General features: G+C 41.6%; 1 protein-coding gene across 2 annotated transcripts in view; it reads left to right on the top strand.

Moving 5' to 3' along the window:
* Positions 1–25,024, top strand: part of IPO11 (importin 11) — a 482,369-nt gene that overhangs the window by 130,799 nt on the left and 326,546 nt on the right. For both annotated transcript variants that reach the window (XM_044276158.1, XM_044276159.1), the window contains exon 16: positions 5,663–5,789. In XM_044276158.1, the coding sequence (XP_044132093.1) occupies positions 5,663–5,789 (127 nt within the window). The remainder of the gene's footprint in view (positions 1–5,662; positions 5,790–25,024) is intronic.

Raw genomic sequence — 25,024 nt, 5'->3', positions numbered from 1 at the left:
GTAGTTATAGAAAACAATATTGTTGAGTATATTATGCTGGCTTTCATATGAGCTTTAAGCGGGTCAATGCTTTCTAATTGGTGCTCTTCCGACCTATTTTGTGCACAGTTAATGGGGCTCGCTCATGAAAACAATCCCTGTCCATATGCTCAACTAGGGTATATGAACATTAAAGGTAGGGTCCTCTTCTCAGGACATCTCTATCTTTAAGAAATTGATCTGTGAGAGCGGCTTCTGCTATGGTGGACCTTGTCCAACCATGCTCTACATCAACAACTATTCATCAGATCGGCTATCTTTCGTTCCCTATGTGCATCAGTGAGCCTAGGGTTTCCATGACCCTGTTGTTTGTTCCTTGGTTGTCCTCCCTTGGACCACTTTTTGTAGATACTAACTGCATACCAGGAACACCCCACAAAACCTGCCATTTTGGAGATGCTCTGATCCCGCCATCACAGTTTGGCCCTTGTCAAAGTCATTCAGATCTTTGCGCTTGTCCATTTCTTCTACTTGAAACATATCTGTTTTAAGAACTGCATGTTCACTTGCTGCCTATCGTTATGGCTGATTTGCCCCACAAAAAATATTAAAACCAGCACCTATGTCTTAATAATTTTGCAATTGCTTAAACAGTTCATTTAGAAAATCTTCAGACCCTTTCAATTTTTCGCATTTTATGTCACGTTTCCCCCCTTCAATCTGTTGAAGATGTCATGATATTAATGTGAAGCCATTAAAATATGGTGCTGGCACCTAGATGTTTACATATCAAAGTTTGTAAAATAATTCACAACGCGCAGGTGCCAAGTGTTATCTTTTTTCTTTTCATCGTTGTGATTGACACATCCAAGTATAGGGATATGTGCACTGAGATTTTGAAGGATAGAACAGGCTATGAGATGATGGCGACAGACCCAACTAGACAATTTCAAGCTAAATTATGGGAGTTTCTCATGAAGGCCAAGTACGACCAATTGATCAGCAATGACGAATTTGATTACCTGTATCCCCTCCACCCTGTTATTGCTACCTTTTACTGACTACATAAAGTATGCAAGGGCACTGCCCCCCTAAGGGGGCGCCCTATTGTGTCGGGGGTAGGCAGTCTATCACAAAAAAATGTGGGGGTATATGTAGACCAAATTGTACGGCCATTTGTACAAAGCCTTCCCTCTTACATTAGGGAGATGTGGGACCTCCTCACAAAATTTGAGGGTATCACTGTGGAACGTAGAGGCCCTGTACGCCTCCATTCCACATGACGAGGGCATAAGTGCATCTGCGTACTTCTTGAAGGCCAGAGGCCAACAATATCTCTCACATAATACCTTTGTCCTTAAACGGCTGAGATTATTTTCTCTTTGACAGTCGTATCTACCACCAGCTCAGGGGTACTGCAATGGGCAGTACTTGTGTGCCTTCATATGCAAATTTGCTCCTGGGCTGATGGGAGGAGACTATAGTTTTTGGAGAGGTCCCCGTGGCGGGACTTGACTTTGTCGTACTCTGGTCCCTCTTCATAGACTATATTTTTGTCATTTGGAGCGGGACAGAGATTGACTTTGACAACTTTGTCAGGAAACTAAATGCAAATTCCGTCAACCCGAGATTCACCTCTGTCTTAGTGGAGGACCATCTTCCGTTTTTGGACATATCAATCTCCAAGGATGGCCAGGGGGGCTTATAAACTACCATATATCGAAAACCCACCGTAACTAAATCTCTACTAACGTGGGAGAGTAACCATCCTACTCCACTTAAACGCGGAATACTCACAGGTCAATACTTGAATCTAAAACTAAATTGCTCAGAGCAAATTGAATTCAGACGCCAGGCCAGAGACCTCAGGGAAAGATTTCAGGTACGGGGTTATCCCGACAAAATCTTACACGCATCATACCAGAGAGCACAAACACGCACAACGTTGCTACATCCTACAGCTCGTTCTAGTCAGGACACACCTAACACAGTGAGGGCAATAGGGACTTTTGACGCAGCAGAAACGGAAGTAAGAAACAAAATACACAGTTACTGGAAAACCCTACTTATGGACCCTGACCTGGAGGATGTGTTAGGCCCCCAACCAGCATTTACAATACATATAGGAGGGGTGCAAGCTTGAGGGATAACCTCGTACACAGCCACTTTAGTGCACCAGACAGACCACGTACGTGGCTGGAGAATCCGATCAAGGGCTGCTTTAGATGTGGCAATTGCATCTTTTGTGATATCATAGCACAGGGAAAATCCTTCACTGATGGCACAACAGAGTACGTCCATTTCATATGTGATTTTATTAATTGCTGCACCATGGGGGTGATATATTTATTGACCTGTGAGTGCGGCATACGGTACGTAGGAAAAACTTGTAGGGAATTTCGCCGCCGCATAGGAGAACATCTTAATGATGCACGAAAGAACAAAGACTCCCCTGTCGCTAGACACATACAGGCAGCCCATGACCGGCGGGTTACTGCAATTAAATTCGAAGGGATAGAACGTGTCCCTAGATCACCACGTGGTGGCGATTGGCATAGACTTATTCTACAGGGGGAGTGCTGGTGGATCTTCAAATTGAATACCTCCAGCCCCCACGGACTCAATGAGCAATTACATTTTGGTTGGTTTATCTGATTTTGGTATTATCAGGCTTCTATAACAGCCATGGTCTATATGCACTTTTTGGTGGGCAGCCCCCCCTCCAATGTGCATTGTAAATGCCTTTTCTTCATACCAACTCGGCATTGTCTGGTTTTGACATTAGCCATTTATCTATATGCACTTTGTGTGGGAAATGGTAATTCATCCCACCCCCAAGGTGTGTTATTATCCTTCTTAATTCAAATTTTGGAGTTTTCATGAATTATCATTTATTGTTTCATCATCTAAGCTTTCAGCAGCCCAGGGTCCTGCCCGGAAATGTCCTCGTTAGGCCTTAACCCCTGAAGATGCCGGTACTCGGCGAAACATGTCAGGGGGCAGTGTTGCTCATAAGTTTTAATACAGCAAGGCACTCAGTGTGGCACTAATAATCAGCATATAGAATAGCAAGCTAAAGAAACATTGTACCCATATGAGAACTGGCAGCGCGCAGCCTGCAGGGAAACAATGTTTCGTTCCTAGCTATGAAGGAATAGCAGGAAATCGCAGCATATACAGAGCAGCGAGTACTGAGAGGCTAGCTGGCAGTTTTTAAAATCACTTATTTTAGAATACTATATATTAGTTGGATACCAATAAAAGTTAAGTCTTAGTGAATTCAAAGGTGTAGGAACAAGAGGTGTTAATTAGTCCAATTGGACACTAGTAGTATTTTTCAGATAGGTGACCCCTTTCATTTTTGGTCACAAGGTTTGCATACCTGGATTTGGGCATTTTCTGCTATTCTTCTCTGTAGATCCTCTCAAGCTGTTTCTGGTCAGCCATTTTCAGGTCTCTCCAGAGATGTTCAATTGCGTTCCTGTCAGGACTGTGGCTGGGCCACTTAAGGACATTCACAGAGTCTTGCCTAAGCTACTTGTGTCGTCTTGACTGTGTGATTAGGTTCATTACCTTGTTGGAAGGTGAACCTTTTGCGCAGTTAGAAGTCAGGAGCACATTGGATTAGGTTTTCATATAGAATATCTGTATTTTGCTCCATTCAGCTTTCTCTCAATCTTGACCAGTCTCCCTGCCTCAGCCGCTAAAAAACACTGTACGGCATGTTGTTGCCACCACCATGCTTCGATGTAGGGATGGTATTAGCCAGGTGAGTGCCTGATTTCCTCCAGACTTGCTTAGAGTTTAGGCCAAAAAAGTTCAAGCTTGGTTTCATCAGGCCAAAGAATCTTGTTTCTCACAGTCTGAGAGTCCTTTAACCTCCTAACAGTTCTGCTCGAACTTTAGATGCTCATATAGCTGGATAAGTAGCAGCTAGACATATGGACCTGGTCTTGTTTGAAAGCTGGCATTCCAATACAAGAATCACAGTTAGAAATTGAGTCAGGAATAATCACGGTAAAATATACGCTTACGTTAACTTTCAGCTGTATTCACTGCCATCCTGATTTCTAACAGGGATCTCTTCTGATGAAGATTATGCTGTGATCCTGGTATTGTTTGACAGCTTGGAATAGCAGCTTTTAAACAAGACAATCCATAGATATAAGCAGCTAAAGCAGCCCTCTCCCTGCTGCTAGACTACTCGGGCAGAACTGTTAGGAGGTTAAGGAGGTGGGCTTTCCTGTGTCTTTTACTGAGTGGTAGCTTCTTTCTGCTCACTTTGCCATAAAGCTCAGATTGGTCTGGTGCAGCAGTGATTGTTGACTTTCTGGAAGTTTCTTCCATCTGCACTTACGATCTTTGAAGCTTATCAAATTGGTCAGCTCTTTTAACAAGGCCCTTCTCCCCTAATTACCTAGTTTGGTGGGACAACCAGCTCTAGTAAGAGTCCTGGTTGTTCCAAACATCTTCAGTTTAAGGATTATGGAGGCCACTGGCTCTTGGGAACTTTAAGTGCAGCACACATTTTGTGTACCTTCTGCAGATCTGTGTCTCCACACAGTCCTGTCTCCGAGCTCTACAGGCAGTTCTTTCCTCCTCTTGGTTTGGTTTTTGCTCTGATATGTATTGTCAGCTGTGCCACCTTATACAGACAGGGCTGTATCTTTCCAACCCATGTCCAATCAACAGAATTTACCACAGATGTACTCCAATCCAGGTGTACAAACATCTCAAAAATGATCAAGAGAAATGGGAGGCCCCCGAGCAAAATTTCAAGCAACATAGCAAAGGGTCTGAATGTTTATGTCCATGTTAAATTTTAGTTTTACATAAGAAATTAACAAATATTTCTAAAATTATCTTTTCAGTTTTTCATTATGGGGTATTGAGTGAAGAATAATTGGGCAAAACTTCTGAAGACTTTCCTAATGCATTATAATTAAAGATTTAGCATAGGCACTAAGTTATTCAATAAAGAGCATCTGTATAGCGCCACCTACTTTTCCTTATTTCTCTGTCCTCCTCAGTAATATTGCTGAGGTGGTCACACATGGTCAGTTGCATCCTTCTACTGCCACCAGAAATACCTACCATTAGAAGAAGTCAGTTACAGGGAGAGTGCGGCAGCAGAAAGGACATGCCTCATGAGCTATCACAGGAAGAGACCTGAGACAGGAAGGCCACGTCCCCTGAGAAAGGACACAACCTCAGCCGTAATGGGAGAGAGCTGCAGCAGAAAGGACACTCTCCCTTTGCTGCCAACCCAAAATAAATCTAACAGAGCAATTAGTGCAATATGTGGGGAGATATCGGGATTCATGTCAGATACTGGGCTGGTTCTAGCTTTGCCAGAAAGGGATTTCCATGTACTATATCAGTGATGGCTAACCTTGGCACTCCAGCTGTGGTGAAACTACGACTCCCAGCATGCTCCACTTATTTCTATAGAGTTCTGAGAGCAGCCAAGCAAGGGGGGCATCTTGGGAGTTGTAGTTTTACCACAGCTGGAGTGCCAAGGTTAGCCATCACTGTACTATATGATGTCTCATTATAATTTTTTGCGTTATCATGGAATAACCCCTTTAAGAAATATTGTACTCTGGCCATTATATTGCATACAGTAGGCTGACAATTGTATCTGTTAAGTATGTTTACTATGATATATACTATTTTTCTAAAGGTACAAGTTGTTAAGGCGGAGAGTCATCTGGTTGATCGGACAATGGGTTTCTGTAAAATTCAAAGCTGATTTGAGACCTTCACTCTATCAAGCAATTCTCCAATTGCTTCAAGATCACGACTTGGTTGTAAGTACATGAACTGCTCCACTATGTCCCCACCCCAGTCCGTCATCGTCTATAGATTGTTAATTAAAGGGGTTGTCCGCTTTTGTTATAAATATGACCCATCCTCAGGATAGGTCTTCAACATCAGATTGATGGGGGCCCGACTCCTGGGAGCCCTGCCGATCAGCTGTTTGTAGAGAAGGCAGTGCTTGTACGAGCGCTGCCTTCTCTGCTCGGTTTTCTTGCTTGCCGTTGACATTGCAGTGGTGAGTAACGTAGTTACAACTTCACCATCTCTTCAAGCAGCTGATCGACTGATGTGTCGGCAGTCGTCCCCCGCCAATCTGATATTGATGACACATCCTGAGGATAGGTCCTCAGTATAACAAAAGCGGAGAACCCCTTTTAACATTCTGAAAGACATTGCTGCATTGTAAGTTATGTTTGGATCCAGCCAAATGTAGAAAATCACAGATTCCCTTTGTCCAGCTTTTCAAGGATGATGTTATTAAGGACATTTGTGAAATGAACGCAGGATGAGCTTTTAATGTGATTCAGCTCATTATGGTAAGTGGCAGTCAAACCGATGTATCTGCTGATAATATATGTTAGATGTCAAAGGCTTCGTCAGTGAAGTAATTGGCAGTAAACTGGGAGGAACCAGAGGCTGGAATGAAACCAGATATGTATTTAATGAGCACCAGGGCTGTTCACTACCTGTCAATATGCACATGAAACACGTACCCTGACACAACTAATGAGGTCTCTCTATGCTTCTCGTAAGGGCTCTTCTAGTCTCTAATCAATGTCAAGGAATAGTGAATAGTGTTTTGGGTCTCTTTTCTTTACTTAGATATTAGATAGACATATTTTTATGTCTCACAGGGTACATGTTTCACAGATAGACAGACAGAGACGTAAGATGTATAGATAGATGAGTTATATAGATATGAGATAAATAGATAAAAGTGGGATGGAAGATATGAGATAGATAAACAGATATAGGATTGATATATAATGACATAAACAGACAAATATGAGATCGATGGATACAAGAGATAGATAGACATGAAGGCAGGAAGATAGATGAAATAGATCTATTGATCGATCAGTAGATAAGTAGATAGATATGAGACAGACATATTTGTATGTACTTCTCTACTGATCGATCAATAGATCTATCTATTTCATCTATGTGGTTCTACTGGGCATTACCATTTCAGGACCTGCCAATGGCCTCACTGATTAGATAGTTCGTTGGATAGACTATGCAGGGGCACATCCCAAACTGGTAACACCCAGTTGGACCTTTATTGCCGACTACTGGCAATTCAGCCAGAAATGTATGTAGAAATAACAGATCAATCTACAACATAGGGTCATAGGAATAGATGCTCCAGAATTGTTATTACATGGGGAATGCATGTAGTTACTAAGACTGACGCGTCAGGGGAGGTACAGTTGAACAGTAAAGCCAACTAAAAAGATCACTCGAACCTGCTCTTTATTGAAGTGATGAGTAAAAGTCCATTAGAGGCTCTAACTGTATGCCTCTACAGCAACACCAGGTGGGCACTTTGTTGTGGACTTTTTAAACTCTTTGAATTTTGGGGTATACAGAGCGGATTCATTCACTATTGTTTTCATCACTGGCATCCTGAAACTTAGTTCCGATTCACTTAAAAGCTAGCCGAGTTGCAGCATGGCCACATCACACTGTATGGAACTGTCTTTCTTCAGCTCTGTACACAATATAGATCCCAGAGCCATGATGGCCCGAAACACCCCGGCTGGGGTGCAGGGTGATGGACCCACACTGATTTGATATTTATGACCTATTCAGAACAGAAGTCATCAATATCTGTAGCTCGAAGAACCTCTTTCATTTTTTATGTATTGGATTTATATGTTGGCATGATTGCCCAACGTATACATTCAATGGAAGATTTTAGATTATTCTGTTGGTAAAAAAAAAAAAAAAAAGGGGATAGATCCATCTTTCCTTTATACATCGACACAATTCTAAAATGTTTGGCTCTATACACCACCACAATGGATTTGAAATGAAACGAACAAGATGTACTTTAACTGCAGACTGTCAGCTTTATTTGAGGGTATTTACATCCAAATCAGGTGGACGGTGTAGGAATTACAACAGCTTTGTCTTCAGCAAGTGAAATGCATGCTCAATCGGATTCACGTCAGGTGATTGACTTGGACATTGCATAACATTCCACTTAAAAAACTCTTTGGTAGCAAAGAGTATGCTCTGTAGTATGCTTTGGGTTATTGTCCATCGGCCCTGTGAAGCGCCGTCCAATGAGTTCTGAAGCATTTGGCTGAATATGAGCAGATAATATTGCCCGAAACACTTCAGAATTCATCCTGCTGCTTTTGTCAGCAGTCACATCATCAATAAATACAAGAGAACCAGTTCCATTGGCAGCCATACATGCCCACGCCATGGCACTACCACCACCATGCTTCATTGATGAGGTGGTATGTTTAAGATCATGAGCAGTTCCTTCCCTTCTCCATACTCTTCTCTTCCCATCACTCTGGTACAAGTTGTATCTTGGTCTCATCTGTCCATAGGATGTTGTTCCAGAACAGTGAAGGATTTTTTAGATGTCGTTTGGTGAACTCTAATCTTACATTCCTCTTTTTGAGGCTCACCAATGGTTTACATCTTGTGGTGAACCCTCTGTATTCACTCTGGTGAAGCCTTCTCTTGATTGTTGACTTTGACACACATACACCTACCTCCTGGAGAGTCTCTCTCTGATGGGTTTGTTGTGTTTTTTCAGCCTAATGATGGCTTGCTTCACAGATAGTGACAGCTCTTTGGATCTCATCTTGAGAGTTGACAGCAACAGATTCCAAATGCAAATAGCACACTTGAAATGAACTCTGGACCTTTTTATCTGCTCATTGTAATTGCGATAATGAGGGAATAACACACACCTGGCCATGGAACAGCTGAGAAGCCAATTGTCCCATTACTTTTGGTCCCTTAACAAGTGGGAGGCACATATGCAAACTGTTGTAATTCCTACACCGTTCACCTGATTTGATTAAAGCTGACAGTCTGCAGTTACAGAACATCTTGTTCGTTTCATTTAAAATCCATTTTGGTGGTGTATAGAGCCAAAAATGTTAGAATTGTGTTGATGACCTAATATTTATGGACCTTACTGTATGTTTCATTCAATGTTTATTTAGTCCCTTGTTGGCTTTGCAAAGTGCCCCAAATCCTGCATGTGTGTATCCATCCTTCATGGCTATCTTATTCAAATGCATCTATTATGTAATAATTAAAAACTTTGAGCCAATTGTCACCTGCAGCCTGCATGAGTTCTCATATATTGCAAGCTGCTCAGTCTCAATCCAAGTGAAATCCATCATGCGCGCCCTCTAGTGGCTCACTCTGTATTGTGTTTCTCTGCTCTCCTAAATGATCAGGACTGGAGCTGTATGACAGATTTGTCTCTGAATGGGACTGAGCAGCTTTCAATGTACATGAACACATGCAGGCTGCAGAAGACAAATCCGATTGATTTTTATCATGTGACACATACAATTTAATAAAAATAACAATGTGCAAGGTGTAGGTACATAGAATTTGTTCATGATGTGAGCTCTCACTCTAGTATTTTTATTATTTTTTTAATCTGACCTTAACTATTGAAGACACAAAAAGTATAATTATTTTGCAGTTTTATCATCATAGAGGGCGACTTTTCTAATGAGCAATATGTGTGTTCATAAATTATCTTGAAGTCCAATCCCGAGCGTAGGGGTTTAGCAGAACTTTAACAAATGACATATGTCTTGCTATTAATATGTTTCTAGCGATATTCTCTTCTTCCGTCACCAAGGCACAAGAAGTGGGTGACAAAAATCACGCCAGTAATTTGTTTAATTGGCTAAATGTTGTATCGTTTTGTCAGCATTGTTCATGACAGGCAGCATAATGAATACATTTCACGGCAGTGAGCTGCTGCTCATTAAATGACTGTCAAGCGTTTCCTTAAGGTTTGCAGCAGAATTTTTTTTTGCCTTTTATGCAGTATTAATTTTTACGATTTATAATGACAGTAATTGAAGTAATAGGTGCTAAATGTTAATTACTATTTATGAACGTGAATATTCATAGACTGCCTTTTAATATGAGAGGCTATTACAAACCAGTCACCATCTTCTTTAATCTTTACACATTTATGTATATTTTCATTTGCAAATTTTCTGGGGGCTTTCAGGTCACTTAAAGAGCATCTGTCAGCAGATTTGTACCTATGACACTGGCTGACCTGTTACATGTGGACTTGGCAGCTGAAGGCATCTGTGTTGGTCCCATGTTCATATGTGCCGGAAATTGGAAAATAAAATGATATTACAATATTTGCAAATGAGCCTGTAGCAGAAATGGGGGCTTGCTGTTACACCTAGAGGCTTTGCTCTGTCAGCTACTGGCGCACCCTGTGCACATTTATTGACAGGGCCAGAAAGTGTAAACGTGATCACACCTGGTCCTGTCAATCAAAGTGCAGAGGGAGCGGCAGTTGCAGAGAGAGCTGAGCCTCTAGGTGTAACAATGCACTCGTTGCTCCTTGAGTCTTGTTTGCATATATTAAAACATTATTTTTTGCAGCAATGCAAGAACATATTAATATGGGAACAACACAGATGCCTTCAGCTGCCAAACCCCCATGTAACAGGTCAGCCAGTTTCATAGGTACAAAACTGCTGACAGATGCCCTTTAAAAGCATTGTCTGAGATGAGTAAAAACCAGTACTCCAGTTGTTTAAAAAAAAATAAACATATATATACTCGCCCATTTCTCCAAAGCTCTTCTCTGTGGCAATGGTTTGTTACTCCTTCTAAGCAGTTGCGGTGATGTACCTGGATGCTGTCTGCAGCTGAGGACAGTGATTGGCTGCAGTGGTCCCATGCTGAACCCATGTATGTCACTGTGCTTATTGTCCAAGATTTTTATCTCGGACAATCCTCTCAGCCGTGCGGACATATCAGTTTTAGTACATGCTTGAATTCCCTGTAACATAACATTACTGGAGCATCTTTTCTCAGGGGAGGAGGATTAGGCCACTCATCGAGATTAAACATTAGTTCGAACGCTCATTCCCGATAATTGGCCTGTGTAGAGGTTTTGCCAATCACTCAACATAAAGTGAAAATGCTCATTTGTCGAGTGATGCAACTGATTTGTTGTCGGCCTTGTGTAAATCGGGGATGCACTGCTGACAGTGTACAAACAAAATGGGGGATGAACGATCGTAATGATTGTTTGTCTCCCTTTCTCTTTGCATCATGCTGTCTGAAAGGCACTTCAACAAGAGCAGCAGTCCACTTATATATCACCGATCGGAGCCGTATTGGCCTGGCATCGGCCTTTGTATGGACCTCTTTACAATGGCCACATTTGCAGACAATTAACAGGAACAAACAGTTTGTTCCTGAATAATTGTCTGCTCGTCAGAGTCGTTAAGAGCTGCATAATGATGATGGTGATCACTCATCTGCATTGAGAATCATTGCTTCTGGGCTGTAGATCGCCCAGAAACAATGATTTACGTGATCGGCGGCACCTATACATAAGGCAGTTATCTGGAACGAGCGTTCCTATGAACATTCCTTCCCAATAATTGCTCCGATCATTAGCTTGTTTAAAGGGGCAAAAATAGGATCCTTACTCCTCCTAGAAATGTATTAATAAATTGATAATTGGGGGTAACCATTCCCCTTGTCACCAGGATGTGGCACTAGACCGAGCAGATTGCTCAATGTGTAGGGAAAAACCTCAATGAAAGCAACAAAAGTGCAGTAGACAAAAAAATAGGAAGTATTATTATTATTATTTATTATTTAAGCGCCATTCATTCCATAGCGCTGTACATATGATAAGCGGTGCACATACATAACAGACAATTGTACTAATCATAAACAAGATGAGTTACAAACTGGTACAGAAGGAGAGAGGGCCCTGCCCGTGAGGGCTTACAATCTACATGGTCTGGGAGAAGGACACAGTAGGTGCGGGTTGAGTAGATAAAAGCATCACATTGATCTGTGTATGTTGCTCAAATACAAATTATGCTACACGTGGCCATCTGATTTAAATTTATGTTTCCACAATAGTCTCTTGTTGGAACAGCAATCATGCCAAATAGGTGTCAAAGTAACAAAGGCATTATGGAAATGATTCTTGTAATCTTCTGTATGCAGCACCTTGCCCTTGTATTCATTAAAACAAGAACAGCACAGTCCTATATCATGCCGGTGGATATTGGACGTTTGCTGTGTAATTCCTGTATCATCGAGAGAGAGAGAGAGAGCCAGACTGTGTAGAGACAGTGGTGCTTCAGAATGTTCTTTATTTTTGCATTAATTTGACCTAAAACTGCATCCGATTTTCGCAGTCTTAGGGTACTATCACACTTGCGGCAGAGGATTCCGGCAGGCAGTTCCGTCGCCGATACTGCCTGCCGGATCCGTCAAAATGTATGTAAACTGATGGCAGTTGTCAGACGGATCAGGATCCGTATGACAAATGCATTGAAATGCCAGGTCTGTCTCTCTGGTGTCATCCGGAAAAACGGATCCGGCATTTATTTTTCTTAACATTTTTTGCGGTCTGAGCATGCACAGACCGCAATACTGGATCCATTTTGCCGTGACACTCGGGGCCGGATCCGGCATTAATGCATTTCAATGGGAAAAAATGCCGTATCTGGCATTCCGGCAAGTGTTACAGAATTTTGGACGGAGGTAAAACTGCAGCATGCTGCGGTATTATCTTTGTCCTGAAAAGTCAAAAAGACTGAACTGAAGACACCCTGATGCATCCTGAACGGGTTACTCTCCATTCAGAATGCATTAGGATAAGGCCTCATGCACACAACCGTTTTTCTGGTCCGTGCCCGAGCCGCAGTTTTTGCTGCTCGGGTGCGGACCCATTCACTTCAGTGGGGCCGTAAAAGATGCGAATAGCACTCCGCGTGCTGTCTGCATCCATTGCACCATTCCGTGGCCCCGCAAACAAAATATAACATGTCCTATTCTTGTCCGTTTTGCTGACAAGAATAGGCATGTCTACGATTGGCCGCCCATTCCGTTCCGCAAATTGCGGAAGGCACACGAGCGGCTTCTGTTTTTTGCGGATCCGCGGTTTGAGGACCGCAAAAAACAGCACGGTCGTGTGCATGAGGCCTAAAACTGATAAGTTATTTTCCAGTATTGAACCCCTAGGATGGAAGTTAGTGTTGGAAAAGAATAACGCTAGTGTGGAAGTACCCTAAAGAGTAGATAAAGATAACCAAATCAAACAAGTCACAAATATTACACTTGGTCATTTATTGAGGGAAATGTAAACCTTTGCTTTCAGTATATAGTATAACTGCAACTAAACATTTCCAGTAATTGTTGATTAGATCTGCATATTTTCTTGGAGGAATTTTATCCCATACCTCTATACAAAACTTCTTCACCTCTGTTACCCTCCACAGCATTTATTTTGGATTAAGGTCAGGGCTTTGCTATTCCAAATCTTTAACCATTCTTTGGTAGTAAGACGTGTACTTGGGGTCGTTGCCTTGCTGCATCACCCATGCTTGAGATTCAGCTCACAAACAGATGTTCTGACGTTTTCCTTTAGAATTTGTTGGAATAATGTAAAATGTATTGTTTCATTAATGGTTGCAAACCTTCCTGGCCCATAAGCAGCCCTAAACCATAAAACTACCGCCACCATGTTTCATAGATGGGATAAGGTTTTTATGCTGGAATTCAGTATTATCCTTCTCCAAATTTCTCAAGCTTTTGATGTAATCCAAAAACTTCTATTTGGGTCTAATCCGTCCAAAATAACAGTGCTTGTCCAGGTGATCTTTAGCAAATTGCACATGAGCAGCAATGTTCTTTTTGGATAGCTGTGGCTTTCTCCTTGCAATCTTACTATGCACACCATTGTTGTTCAATGTTGTCCTAATGTTGAACTTATGGACTCATTAGCTAATGTGAAAAAGTCCTTCAGTTGCTAGAGGTTATCTTGAGTTCCTTAGTGAACACCTGAACTATTAAACGTCTTGCTGTTGGTGTGATCTTTGTTGGCCCACCACTCCTGGGAAAGGTAATAATGGTCTTGAGTCCTTAATTTGTACACAATGTGTCTGACTGTGGATTGGTGGTGTCCAAACTCTTAAGAGATGGTTTTATAACCTTTTCCAGCCTGATGAACATCAACAACTCTTTTCTGAGGTTCTCAGAAATCTCTTATGTTTGTGCCTTGATACACTTTCACAAACATGTTGTAGAGATCAGACTTTGACAGATCCATGTTCCAAAAAGGTGATGTATACCTTCGGTCACAATTTTTTATTATTGCATTTTACCCATTTATTAAAAATATTGACCCGTTCTGTCACAAAGGGTTTACTGTTTAGCTGTGCGAATCCTACTTTCACTTTGTGCCAGTAATCTAATAAACCTTATCTCTAAATTACTAAAAGGTCATAAACACTTATTTAAGCCACATTCTTATCAGTAAGATAAGAATTGGGCCATAATGAGTGTTTAGGAGGTCAGAGATAACGAGTCGTCATTTGAGCTGCCTGACGGAACAGAGTGAAAATTCAAAGCCTGCTACTAGAGAAATTTAAAGGGGTTATCCGAGTTATGGGAAAAAAAATTAAAACCTCATAAAACTCATCAGGACTTACATATACATTGGTTAAGCTTGATTTAGAGAAAAACCCATACTTAAACCTTTTCATAGTTCTGTTATTGCTGTGTTTACATGCTGAAGTACATGCTGAGGGGGCGTATAACAACAATGCCTGAGCTCTCCCTCATGAATATTTGTGGGCGTGAACAATTTGACCTACCCCTCACCCTGCTCTGCATATCCTAACGTTGCATAAAAAAAAACTGTCACATGATCATCTCCTAGCTCACACAGACAGATCTTCCTGTCACATTGCAGATACACAGGGTAACTTCTAAGCTATATCTGTATTGAATCTATATCTGTTTCTAACCAATATCTGTATCTAAGCTATTTCTTTATCTAAGCAATATCTGTATCTAAGCTATATCTGTATCTAAGCAATATATGCATCTAAGCTATTTCTTTATCTAAGCAATATATGTTTCTAAGCTATATCTATATTAGATATATATAGCTTATTCATATATATATAACTTAGATACATATATATCAGATATAGCTTAGATAGATATAACTTAGATACAGTTCAAGCTTAGATACAGATATAGCTAAGATATAGCTATATCTATAAGGTGAACATAAATCTGTATCAAAGCTATATCTGTATCTAAGCTATTTATTTATCTAAGCAATATATGTATGTAGGCTATATCTGTATCTAAGCTATATCTATATTAGATAGATATAGCTTATATATGTATCTAAGTTATATATATAAATATCTCAGATACAGTTCAAGCTTAGATACAGATATAGCTATATCTATAAGATGGACATATATCTGTATATAAACTATATCTGTTTCTAAGCTATATCTGTATCTAAGCTATATCTGTATTGAATCTATATCTGTTTCTAACCAATATCTGTATCTAAGCTATTCCTTTATCTAAGCTATATCTGTATCTAAGCTATATCTATATTAGATACATATAGCTTATTTATATATATATATATATATATATATATAAATAAAATCACAAATATCGCAGCAGCACAGTCAGACGTTGTGCACTGGGTGCAATTCCTCACAGAGGTCGGCCTTTCCGCCACGATATATACTTAACAAATGACGAGGCAGCACTTCCAGCTTTAGGTGACTCCAATTTATATATGTACTTTACAATTTGATATACAAAAGTCGTGTCCCTTGCATGCATAATCCAGATGGTGAATCCGGTGCAAAAGTGCTCAGTGCATTAGGGTTAAAATCCATTATTCATGATGCAGCTGCATCATATTTAAACTTAAAAGCAATGGAACTCACCGCCAGTGGACCCGCCGAGTCAGCCAGCGCTGGAATCCCTCCTTCTGCAACGCGCATGCGTCGGGCCAGACGTCTCTCACACAACCCCCGACGCCGTCGCGCAAGTACGCACACACTCCATGGACCACAGCGTCATCCAATGGAGCGCATCGCAGGTGCAGCTGCGGAGGGGGGGAGGGCAAGGTCATGTGACACGACGCAGCATCGGGGGGCGTGCTCAGTGGCCATGGAGACGTGGGATGTGTATCCCAGTGCGGCCAATGGCGGAAGTGTCCGGACAGGCACACAGTGCACAAAACTACATGACACAATATATCCTTAACCTCAGTGAGTTGAGAAAAGCCGGGGGGCGGCAGCAATCAAGCCCGGCTAAGTAGCCAAAGGCGACCCCAGCATCCCCACCGGCCCTCCAGTACACCGCAGGACAATTTCGTGCAGCTCCAATGGGACAAACCCTTCCCATCTACTTGCACCTAAAAGTGGTGTTACATGTGTATACCGACTAGCTTCCAGGTTTGTGGCTAGTATCATGGCATACACGGATTCCAACGTCTTGCTCACTGTCAAATACCATGCAGAAATCAATAAACATATTGTGCACCATGTAGCTCATGCCAGCACACATCCGCCACCGCTCGCCAATTCTTCTCACAATGGTCACTGCCTCACTAGCGTACTCAGGGGGTCCACATGCGGCTCCACCTTTGTGTGGCTGTCATGGCCCATAACAGGTAGGAACTAGTGTTAGGGACCGCTCATTAAGGCGACCTTGACGTGGTGAGTGGCTTATTACGCTTTGGCCAAAATGTACACCAATGCCTTATTGTTTTTGCGTTTGTATCTGTATTTCGCCATAGCAATCTGCACCTGCATAGGGTTGTGCGGGCTGAATCCCCCATATTTAATCATAAATCAAACTCACTTTTTAATACTCGGTTGCAAATCCTTTTCAGTCAATTACAGTCTGAAGTCTGGAACACATAGACATCACCAGATGCTGGGTTCCATCCCTGGTGATGCTCTGCCAGGCCTCTACTGCAACTGTCTTCAGTTCCTGCTTGTTCTTGGGGCAGTTTCCCTTCAGTTTTGTTTTCAGCAAGTGAAATGCATGCTCAATTGGATTCAGGTCAGGTGATTGACTTGGATATAACATTCACATATGCAAACTGTTGTAATTCATACACCGTTCACCTGATTTGGATGTAAATACCCTCAATCTAAAGCTGACAGTCTGCAGGTAAAGCACATCTTGTTAATTTCATTTCAAATCAATTGTGGTGGTGTATAGAGGCAAAAATGTTAGAATTGTGTTGATGTCCCAATATTTATGGACCTGACTGTATATGTATTTTGACTATATCTGTATCTAAGCTATATCTGTATCTAAGCTATATCTGTATTTAAGCTATATCTGTATCTAAGCTCTATCTATATTAGATAGATATAGCTTAGTTATATATATAACTTAGATACATATATATCATGGATACAGTTCAAGCTTAGATTCAGATAGAGATTCAATATGGATATAGCTTAGATGCAGATATAGCTTAGATATAGCAATAGCTTAGATATAGCTATATCTATATGATGGACAATTATTAACTTTTTGTGTCCTGGGTGTGGTATTAAGAGTGTAACGATCTCCAGACGCTGGAGGGGAACGTTTAAACTGGCTCATGGAAGTGAGGGAAGGAGCCAGACACATACCCTGCTGCTGAAGAAAATCGCGTTTGAGCGATCTCTGACAATCTCCGAGGGTGTGTGAGGCGAGGGAGAGAGGGGCGGGCACCAAATGCTCTGACGTCTCGTTTACAGAGCCTGGCCACTCCCTCAAGCATGGACAAGCCTGTAAACGAGACGTCAGTGCCAGAGAATGGTTGTTGACGTCGGGGGTCACATGGGCAGTGGCTAAACAGAGCAAAATCAGTAAAGTAAGTGATTTACAAAAGAGTTTAAAATACTAATATAATAGCTATTAACATACATTTGTATAACTCGGATAACCCCTTTAAGGCTGCACATAGACAGGCGTTCAAAATTTTTAATAAAGACCAATTAAAAAAGGGTTGTACGATGCAATAATAAATAAATAAAATTGCCCCAAAGCCCACTAACAACTGATTGTCACCCCATTAATTGAAAACACCTAACTCTTATTTTACCTTCAAATTATCTACTAATCCTAAAGGTTCACATATTTTTGCCACTCAGACATGTCATATTGGTAACGTCTAAAATTTTTAACTCATTTGATCTGGTTATATTTATGTCACTAGGATATGCGATAACTTGATCGGTATGAGTCTACTGTATGGGAGCCCTGCTGATCATAAGAATAAAGTGACTTGAGATTCTCAGCCAGAGGGTAATCCAAGATCGTTCCATTCAAGTGAACAGAGCTGTATCGTATTCCCTACACGGCCATTGGCTGGAAAATCTATGAGGGAGCAGCAGTACCTGATACTATGAAAAAGCTACTGGCATCATGCTGTAGAACAGGAGGAGCTGAGCAGAATGACATATAGCCTTGTGGGAAAAAGATTCATTATGACTTAAACTTACTGATTGCATTCTGGCTCTTTCTATGCCTAGGAGTCCGGTGGGGGGGGGGGGGGTGTCTCAAAAAGTAATTGACAGCTTTTCTAATATGAATGTGCATAAAGTGCTAGCTGTCAATCGTTAATAAGACTGCAAGGTCCAAGAAGAGCAGCATTTTCAGTCAATAAAATACAATTTATACTGAGTCTTTTCCTGCAAAACTATAAATCAATCTGCTCAGCTCATATAACTTGGGACTGGCAGATCGGACTGCATGAACAATGTGACATATTCCCTATAACTAGCCTTGCTGCTTCTTCAGTCTAATGATCAGTGGTGATCCCGATACTTGAACCAGCAAGTCATTGTATATCCTAGGTATATGCCATCACTAGTGTAACCCCCTTTAATTAGTATTACACACCACTCTATTCAAAACACCTATTTTTGAATGGTGTCCGTGCAGCACCACAGAGTATTTTCAAGGCTATGGTACTTCTGGATAGCACCTATTTGTTTTCCTGTGCAGCCGACTACTGTGCAGTAGACTTCCTCTGCTTGCTGCAAAGGCTGGTTTAGACTCTTTCCTCTAAGCAATGAAAGAGATTGACCCAGCTTTTAAAGTGGCCCTGGAAAACATAAATAGAAGTGGCTCCATGTTGTTGGCAGGGCTAAATTGACAAAAGACAGACCAACACAAGTAGGCAGGGCAAGCATTACCTTAGTGCAGCACAAAATACCACAGAGCAGCACAACATACTATCGCTCCCTCTGCAGTATTAACCTGTGTCACAGCCCTGAGGATGGCCATACTGTTGAAATCAGGAGGGCTGCTGGCTAGGTGCATAAGTACCTCATGCTCCGAGCTAGAGATGAGCGAAATTTTCTTTTGATTTGAACGCTTCGCTGAATTTTTCAAAAAAATTAGCTTTGTTCCAAATTAATTTGCCATAAAGCGTTTAAAATCGGCTATATCCCGGCCTGCAAGGAGAGTGTATCTTGGTGTACATCACTGTGCATAGCAGCAACATGGCTATTCATTTCTGGTGGTGAAACAATTACTGTGTGTCAGTATGACAGGCAGGTCTCATACAGTATATGGACGTTTGCATCGTCGTGCAGGCTACCAACAGTCGTAGCTAACCCCTAGCTAAACCAAAAGAAAAGCATACAGCAATCTTTAGTTAAAGAAGAAAAAAATACTGTGCACCCCTGCGAGACCCGTCTCCCTGGGACTCTTTAGTGGAACAAAAGAATGAGGCATTGCCTCAATGCCAATAAAGTAGTGGAGAAACAGTTATTTTAAGCCATGGTGTGGTAGTGCAAATATATGGTTCTGAATCACTTTTGTTAGCTGTAAAATGACTGTGCGTCACTATTAGGCTTAGTTCACATTTCACTTATTTGGTCAGTTACTGTTCAAAAACAGTGAACAGGTGCAGATGATTTCATGATACCTTATCTGCGAATAGGATTGGCTCCTGATTTTGGCTTAATATACAATAGCTGCTGGAATTAACTGACCAAATACCTAAGGTGTGAACTCAGCCTTACAGGCCACTGTTAGCGTCAGGTATAATGTACATAACTGTATAGTGGCCAAAGATTGTACTATAGAGTGAAAGAGCTGTCTCATTTTACACCGTCTGCTGTTTCTTCGAAAATAAGCCCTAGCCACTAGAAGGAGAAAGGTTATTCACCCCAATTTGAGAATCAGGGCCTAATATAATTTTGTATCTGTTAAACAATGTGGACACCCCAATAACAGTAGAATTAAACAGGTTATGCATCCTGATTGTAGAATCAAAGCGTAATTGAATGGCTTATCTATTAAACAAGGAGGGCACTGTTCAATTAGATAGCTCTTTGCCCTACACAGGGATTGATGCAGACTCTGCTGTCTCCTATGGATCCCTTCCGCTTCAGATTACATTCCTGTACTGTCCCTGCAGTCACCCTACAGTGTGTAAAACCTCTCCCAACTATCTCCCTACACTGTCCTTATCCAATATTCTACAATTAAAAGCTTTAAGCAACACTGTTCCTACGGCTTGTCGCGTCTCTTCCTATGCTCAGCTTACAGTGAACATCACAAGGGCTGGCTAGCTGCTGATTGGCTGCCTGCATGGCATTATGGGTGATCTCGCGTTCCCGGATTTCTTACTTTTACTTTGTAACATGTGTAGCCACCATTTTAGAGAAAAAACTATTTGTTACCACGAAACGCAAGGAAATTCGGATTTGTTGCAAATCAAATTATTCTTAAACTTTGGATCGAATTCCACTTTGGATGCTTTGATTCGCTCAACAATACTACTAGCATTAATTAATGATGAGATCATCAGATTGTTATGAACTTGGCCGGCATCTGTGAGGAGGACTCAGACATCCCTTCCGAGCATCGGCCCATCTGGAAATTTCCCTGTAAGATCTCTAGCCAGTCAGCCCCTGAATCTCCTCTAAGACAGCAATAATTTTTTTTGCTCACTTATATAGCGCTTATATTTTCCGCAGCGCTTTACAGACATTACCATCATGCTGTATCCCCTTGGGGCTCGCAATCTAAGTTCCCTATTAGTATGTCTTTGGATAAAATAAAGTAATGCATATTTTCTGGAATCCATTGTATTCAAGGATTGTATGAATAAAGATGTCAAACACAGTAGGTAAGGGAGTAATTTAATGTATCGTTACAAAATACGGAATAAAGCGTTACATAAATATTAATAAGATAACAAAGTACAATGAGCAGAATCCGTAATCACCTTTCCTGGAGAAACTCTGCAGTGTAGTTCAAGGAGATTAGAACGATCACCTCTCCTGACCTGTCTCTTTTAGTAACTATTTGCACCCCCAGCGTAATAAAAATTTTGGTGCATCTATTCTTATGACTGTACGTTGTGCCGTTCCTCTGTTATTCCTAATAGAAATGTATAATTAGTTGGCAGCAGTCTTCAATAAAGGTCCAACTGAGCGTTACCTATTGTGGTTATGTCTTTGCACAGTCCAATCAGGGCTGCCAGTGTCAGACTGTGCACAGAATCCCCCCACCAACTGCTAACACCCAGATGGACCTGTGTTGCACACGACAGGTAATTTTTTTTATAAGCCTCTAGTAGGAATAAGAAAGGAATGGTATAACATAAAGTCTTAAGAATAGATGCCCCAGAATTGTTATAATAGTAGGAATTGCCAGTAATTACTAAAACGGATATGTCGGGAGAGGTGACAGGTCCCTTTTAAACACCTTGGTTTACTAGGTATCACACAACCAGTTCCCAAAATGGGAGTGTGTAATCTTGCTTAGTGTAAAGCCCCTATTATGTACGTAGGTCAACAATTCGGCGAATTATCGTGACGAGAGTTCCTAGGAACACTTGTAACCCAAAAATTGCCCTATGTAAAAACATTGTTCCTGAGCGGCAGATTGTGATTTGCTGCCCAGGAGTAATGAATCTGCTTCCATGGTGCCCGTACAGAGAAGATGATTGCTGCATGACGAGCAGAGTCTTAGCAACAAGTGTGTATACTGTAACAGAGGGGAAAGGTGTTTGCCATGAGTTTCTGCTTACACTATACATTTCTGGTTCATATTTGAAGATAGATAGACATTAAAGAGAACTTGTCATGTTAAACATGGTGTCTGAGCTGAAGGCCGCATATAATAGAGCAGGAGGAGCTGAGCAGATTGATATATCATTTTGTGGGAAAATATTCAGTAAAACTTATATCCGTGCTCATTCTGGGCTGTGATGTGCAGAGGGCGGTCCCATCAGTGATTGACAGCTCTCTCTGTATACAGAGAGGGAAGGCTGTCATCACTGATAGGACCGGCTCCTCGACTTCAAAGCCCAGAATGGGCAGGAATCTAAATGAATGAAATACAATGTATGCTGAATCTTTTCCCACAAAACGATATATCTATCTACTCAGCTCCTCTTGCTCTATAAAGCCTCATGCAGACGTCCGTGGAACACGGTCCGTGAGATAGCGGACTGGCATTGCAGGAGCGCACGGCACCATAGCAACCAATGACTCTGTGCGCTCCTGCAATGCCAGTACGCTATGTCACGGACCGTGTTCCATGGACGTCTGCATGAGGCTTAACATGTTGACGTTATGGTGACAGGAACTCAGTTCTTACTTACTCACCTATTTTGAGAGTCACTGTTCCAATCCTCCCCTCCACTGATGTCAACTTCTGGACTGCAGTGGTGATGTGCATGTATACCTTCGACATTGCTGCAGCCAATCACTGGACTCAGTGGTCCACGGCACTTGACCTCTTAATGTCAGTGATTGGCTGCAGCGGTCATGGTGAATATACATGCATTTCATTGTTGCAGCCTGGCGGGGAGGATCCGAGCGGTGTGAGTATCCAGTCTTTATTTATTTGATCACAATTGCTGCCTTAGGGGATATGTTTAATCACTTGGACAACACCTTTTAAGGGGAAGCTGCCATCATAAAAATAACTTATTGTTTATATCAAGTTTTACATAATTATTTTTAGAATAACTGGTATTTTTATTTTTTATTTTCCATGTCATGCAATTTTTGAACTGGACACTAGGCCTAGAATAAATCAAGGCAACTGGATTTCACTCGTTCTTCCAACGAGCTTTCTCAATTCTGAGTGACTGTACAAAAATTCTGGGAATAAATATGTAACTGAATCCACATTAAACAATAGGTCATTTTCTGATGTCACATTTTAGTGCACCTGCACAATAGACTTCCCCTCCAATCTTCCCAGGCTTGTGTTATGTTGTTCTTACTTGCCTAAGGGTATGACCACACTGTATGATCATGACGCAGCTGCGACATGACCATGATGAGGGCGAGTACCACAAGACCGCAAAGGCTGTGCAGTGGGCTTGAATTAACTAATTAGGAGCACATTGTTATTTGGTCTGCATTGTTAATGGCCGCACGTTACAGCCTCGCCATGTGGTCGTACCCCAAGTATATTGATTCTGTAATAAAATACATACGTGGAAACAAACAGGAGCTGGGATATTGTGAAAGATTGGATGCTTTGGAGAGAAAATGAATAGCCAAACGTGGCTTTAAATTGTGGCTTACTCTCTGCAGCAGTACGGAGACAAATCTTCCACGTCTCAGAGATCAATACTCCAGCACAAAAACATTTCTTCAAAGACGGTTCATACACTACATAGATTAGCAAACCTGTCTTCTGAAAAGTTGCCAGTTCTCCTAATTTATTTCTCGTCTTTCATCTCGACATGTTTCCGGTATTAATGCAAAAACTATGTGTGAAATAGAAGAGAAGCTTACCGGGGTTTAGGACAGGTGATCGACAAGTGCAGAGTAAAGGGGTTATGCCATGAGTGATGTAAAACATGAAAATCAGACATGATATAGTCCATGACCACCTTTCTAACAAAGCTAGAACCAGCCCTGTACCTCACATGGATCCAGAGATCTCCCCATCGATTGACTTTTATAGGAGGGTTTTCTAGGCAAGATCTGTAACCTTTCCAGAGATCAATGGGGGAGGAGATAAGCTTTGATATCACCTATTGTGAATGGATGATCCTGTGTTATCTATACAGAGGTGTTATCTGTTATTCTAATCCTGATAATGAAATGCCTACTGAAAAGTTACCTGTACAGAACAAGAAGTCCTGCAAAAACTGCACGATTTTAGGATGTATGTAAAATATAGATAGTGACATAGATTTTCAAAAAAATCACCAAAGATTCTAATAAAATGTGTAACATAAAATGTGATTCAAACAATAGGTCATTTCCTGATGTCACATTCGCTTTAAGTCCATCTGCACAATAGACTTCCCCTCCGATCTGCCCAGGCAGTTGTTCAGCTGGATTTATTTTAGGCTGGCAATTCAGGAGCATGTTCCTTCCCACAGGGCATGTCTTTTCTTCTACACCTTTCTGCGTACTACAGCTCGAAGGCGCGTCCTTTCTGCTGCAAGTCTCAGCAGATACTGACCCCAAGCACATGTCAGGGCACTATTACTACTTAAAATCTTTACAAATGGTCCTTAAAGAGGACCTTTCACCGATTATTACACTGTGAACGAAGTATACAGACATGGAGAGCGGCGCCCGGGGATCTCACTGCACTTACTATTATCCCTGGGCGCCGCTCCGTTCTCCTGCTATGCCCTCCGGTATCTCGGCTCACTAAGTTATAGTAGGAGGAGTCTGCCCTTGTTCTTCTGTAGCGCTGGCCAATCGCATTGCAGAGCTCACAGCCTGGGAGAAAAGAACCTCCTTGGCTGTGAGCTCTGCAATGCGATTGGCCAGCGCTAGAGCAGAACAAGGGCAGACTCCGCCTACCACAACTTAGTGACTGAAATCTCCGCCTACTATAACTTAGTGGACGGAGATACCGGAGGGCATAGCTGGAGAACGGAGCGGCGCCCGGGGATAATAGTAAGTGCAGTGAGATCCCCGGGCGCCGCTCTCCATGTCTGTATACTTAGTTCACATTGTAATAATCGGTGAAAGGTCCTCTTTAAGACCAATAAAGCCTTTTTCTTCCATGTGCTATTTGCTACATGTTTAAAGCATAACATTTATTAATTCCATATTGTAAACATCTACTGACCTAAATAAAAATGTTAAAAAATATCAGCTGTGTCACACAGTTAGGCCTCATGCACACGACCGTTGTTCTGGTCCGCTTCCGAGATGCAGTTTTTGCGGCTCGGGTT

Source organism: Bufo gargarizans, chromosome 1, assembly GCF_014858855.1.
Source record: "Bufo gargarizans isolate SCDJY-AF-19 chromosome 1, ASM1485885v1, whole genome shotgun sequence".
NCBI classification, from domain to species: Eukaryota; Metazoa; Chordata; class Amphibia; order Anura; family Bufonidae; genus Bufo; species Bufo gargarizans.
This window is presented reverse-complemented; position numbering and strand designations above follow the sequence as displayed.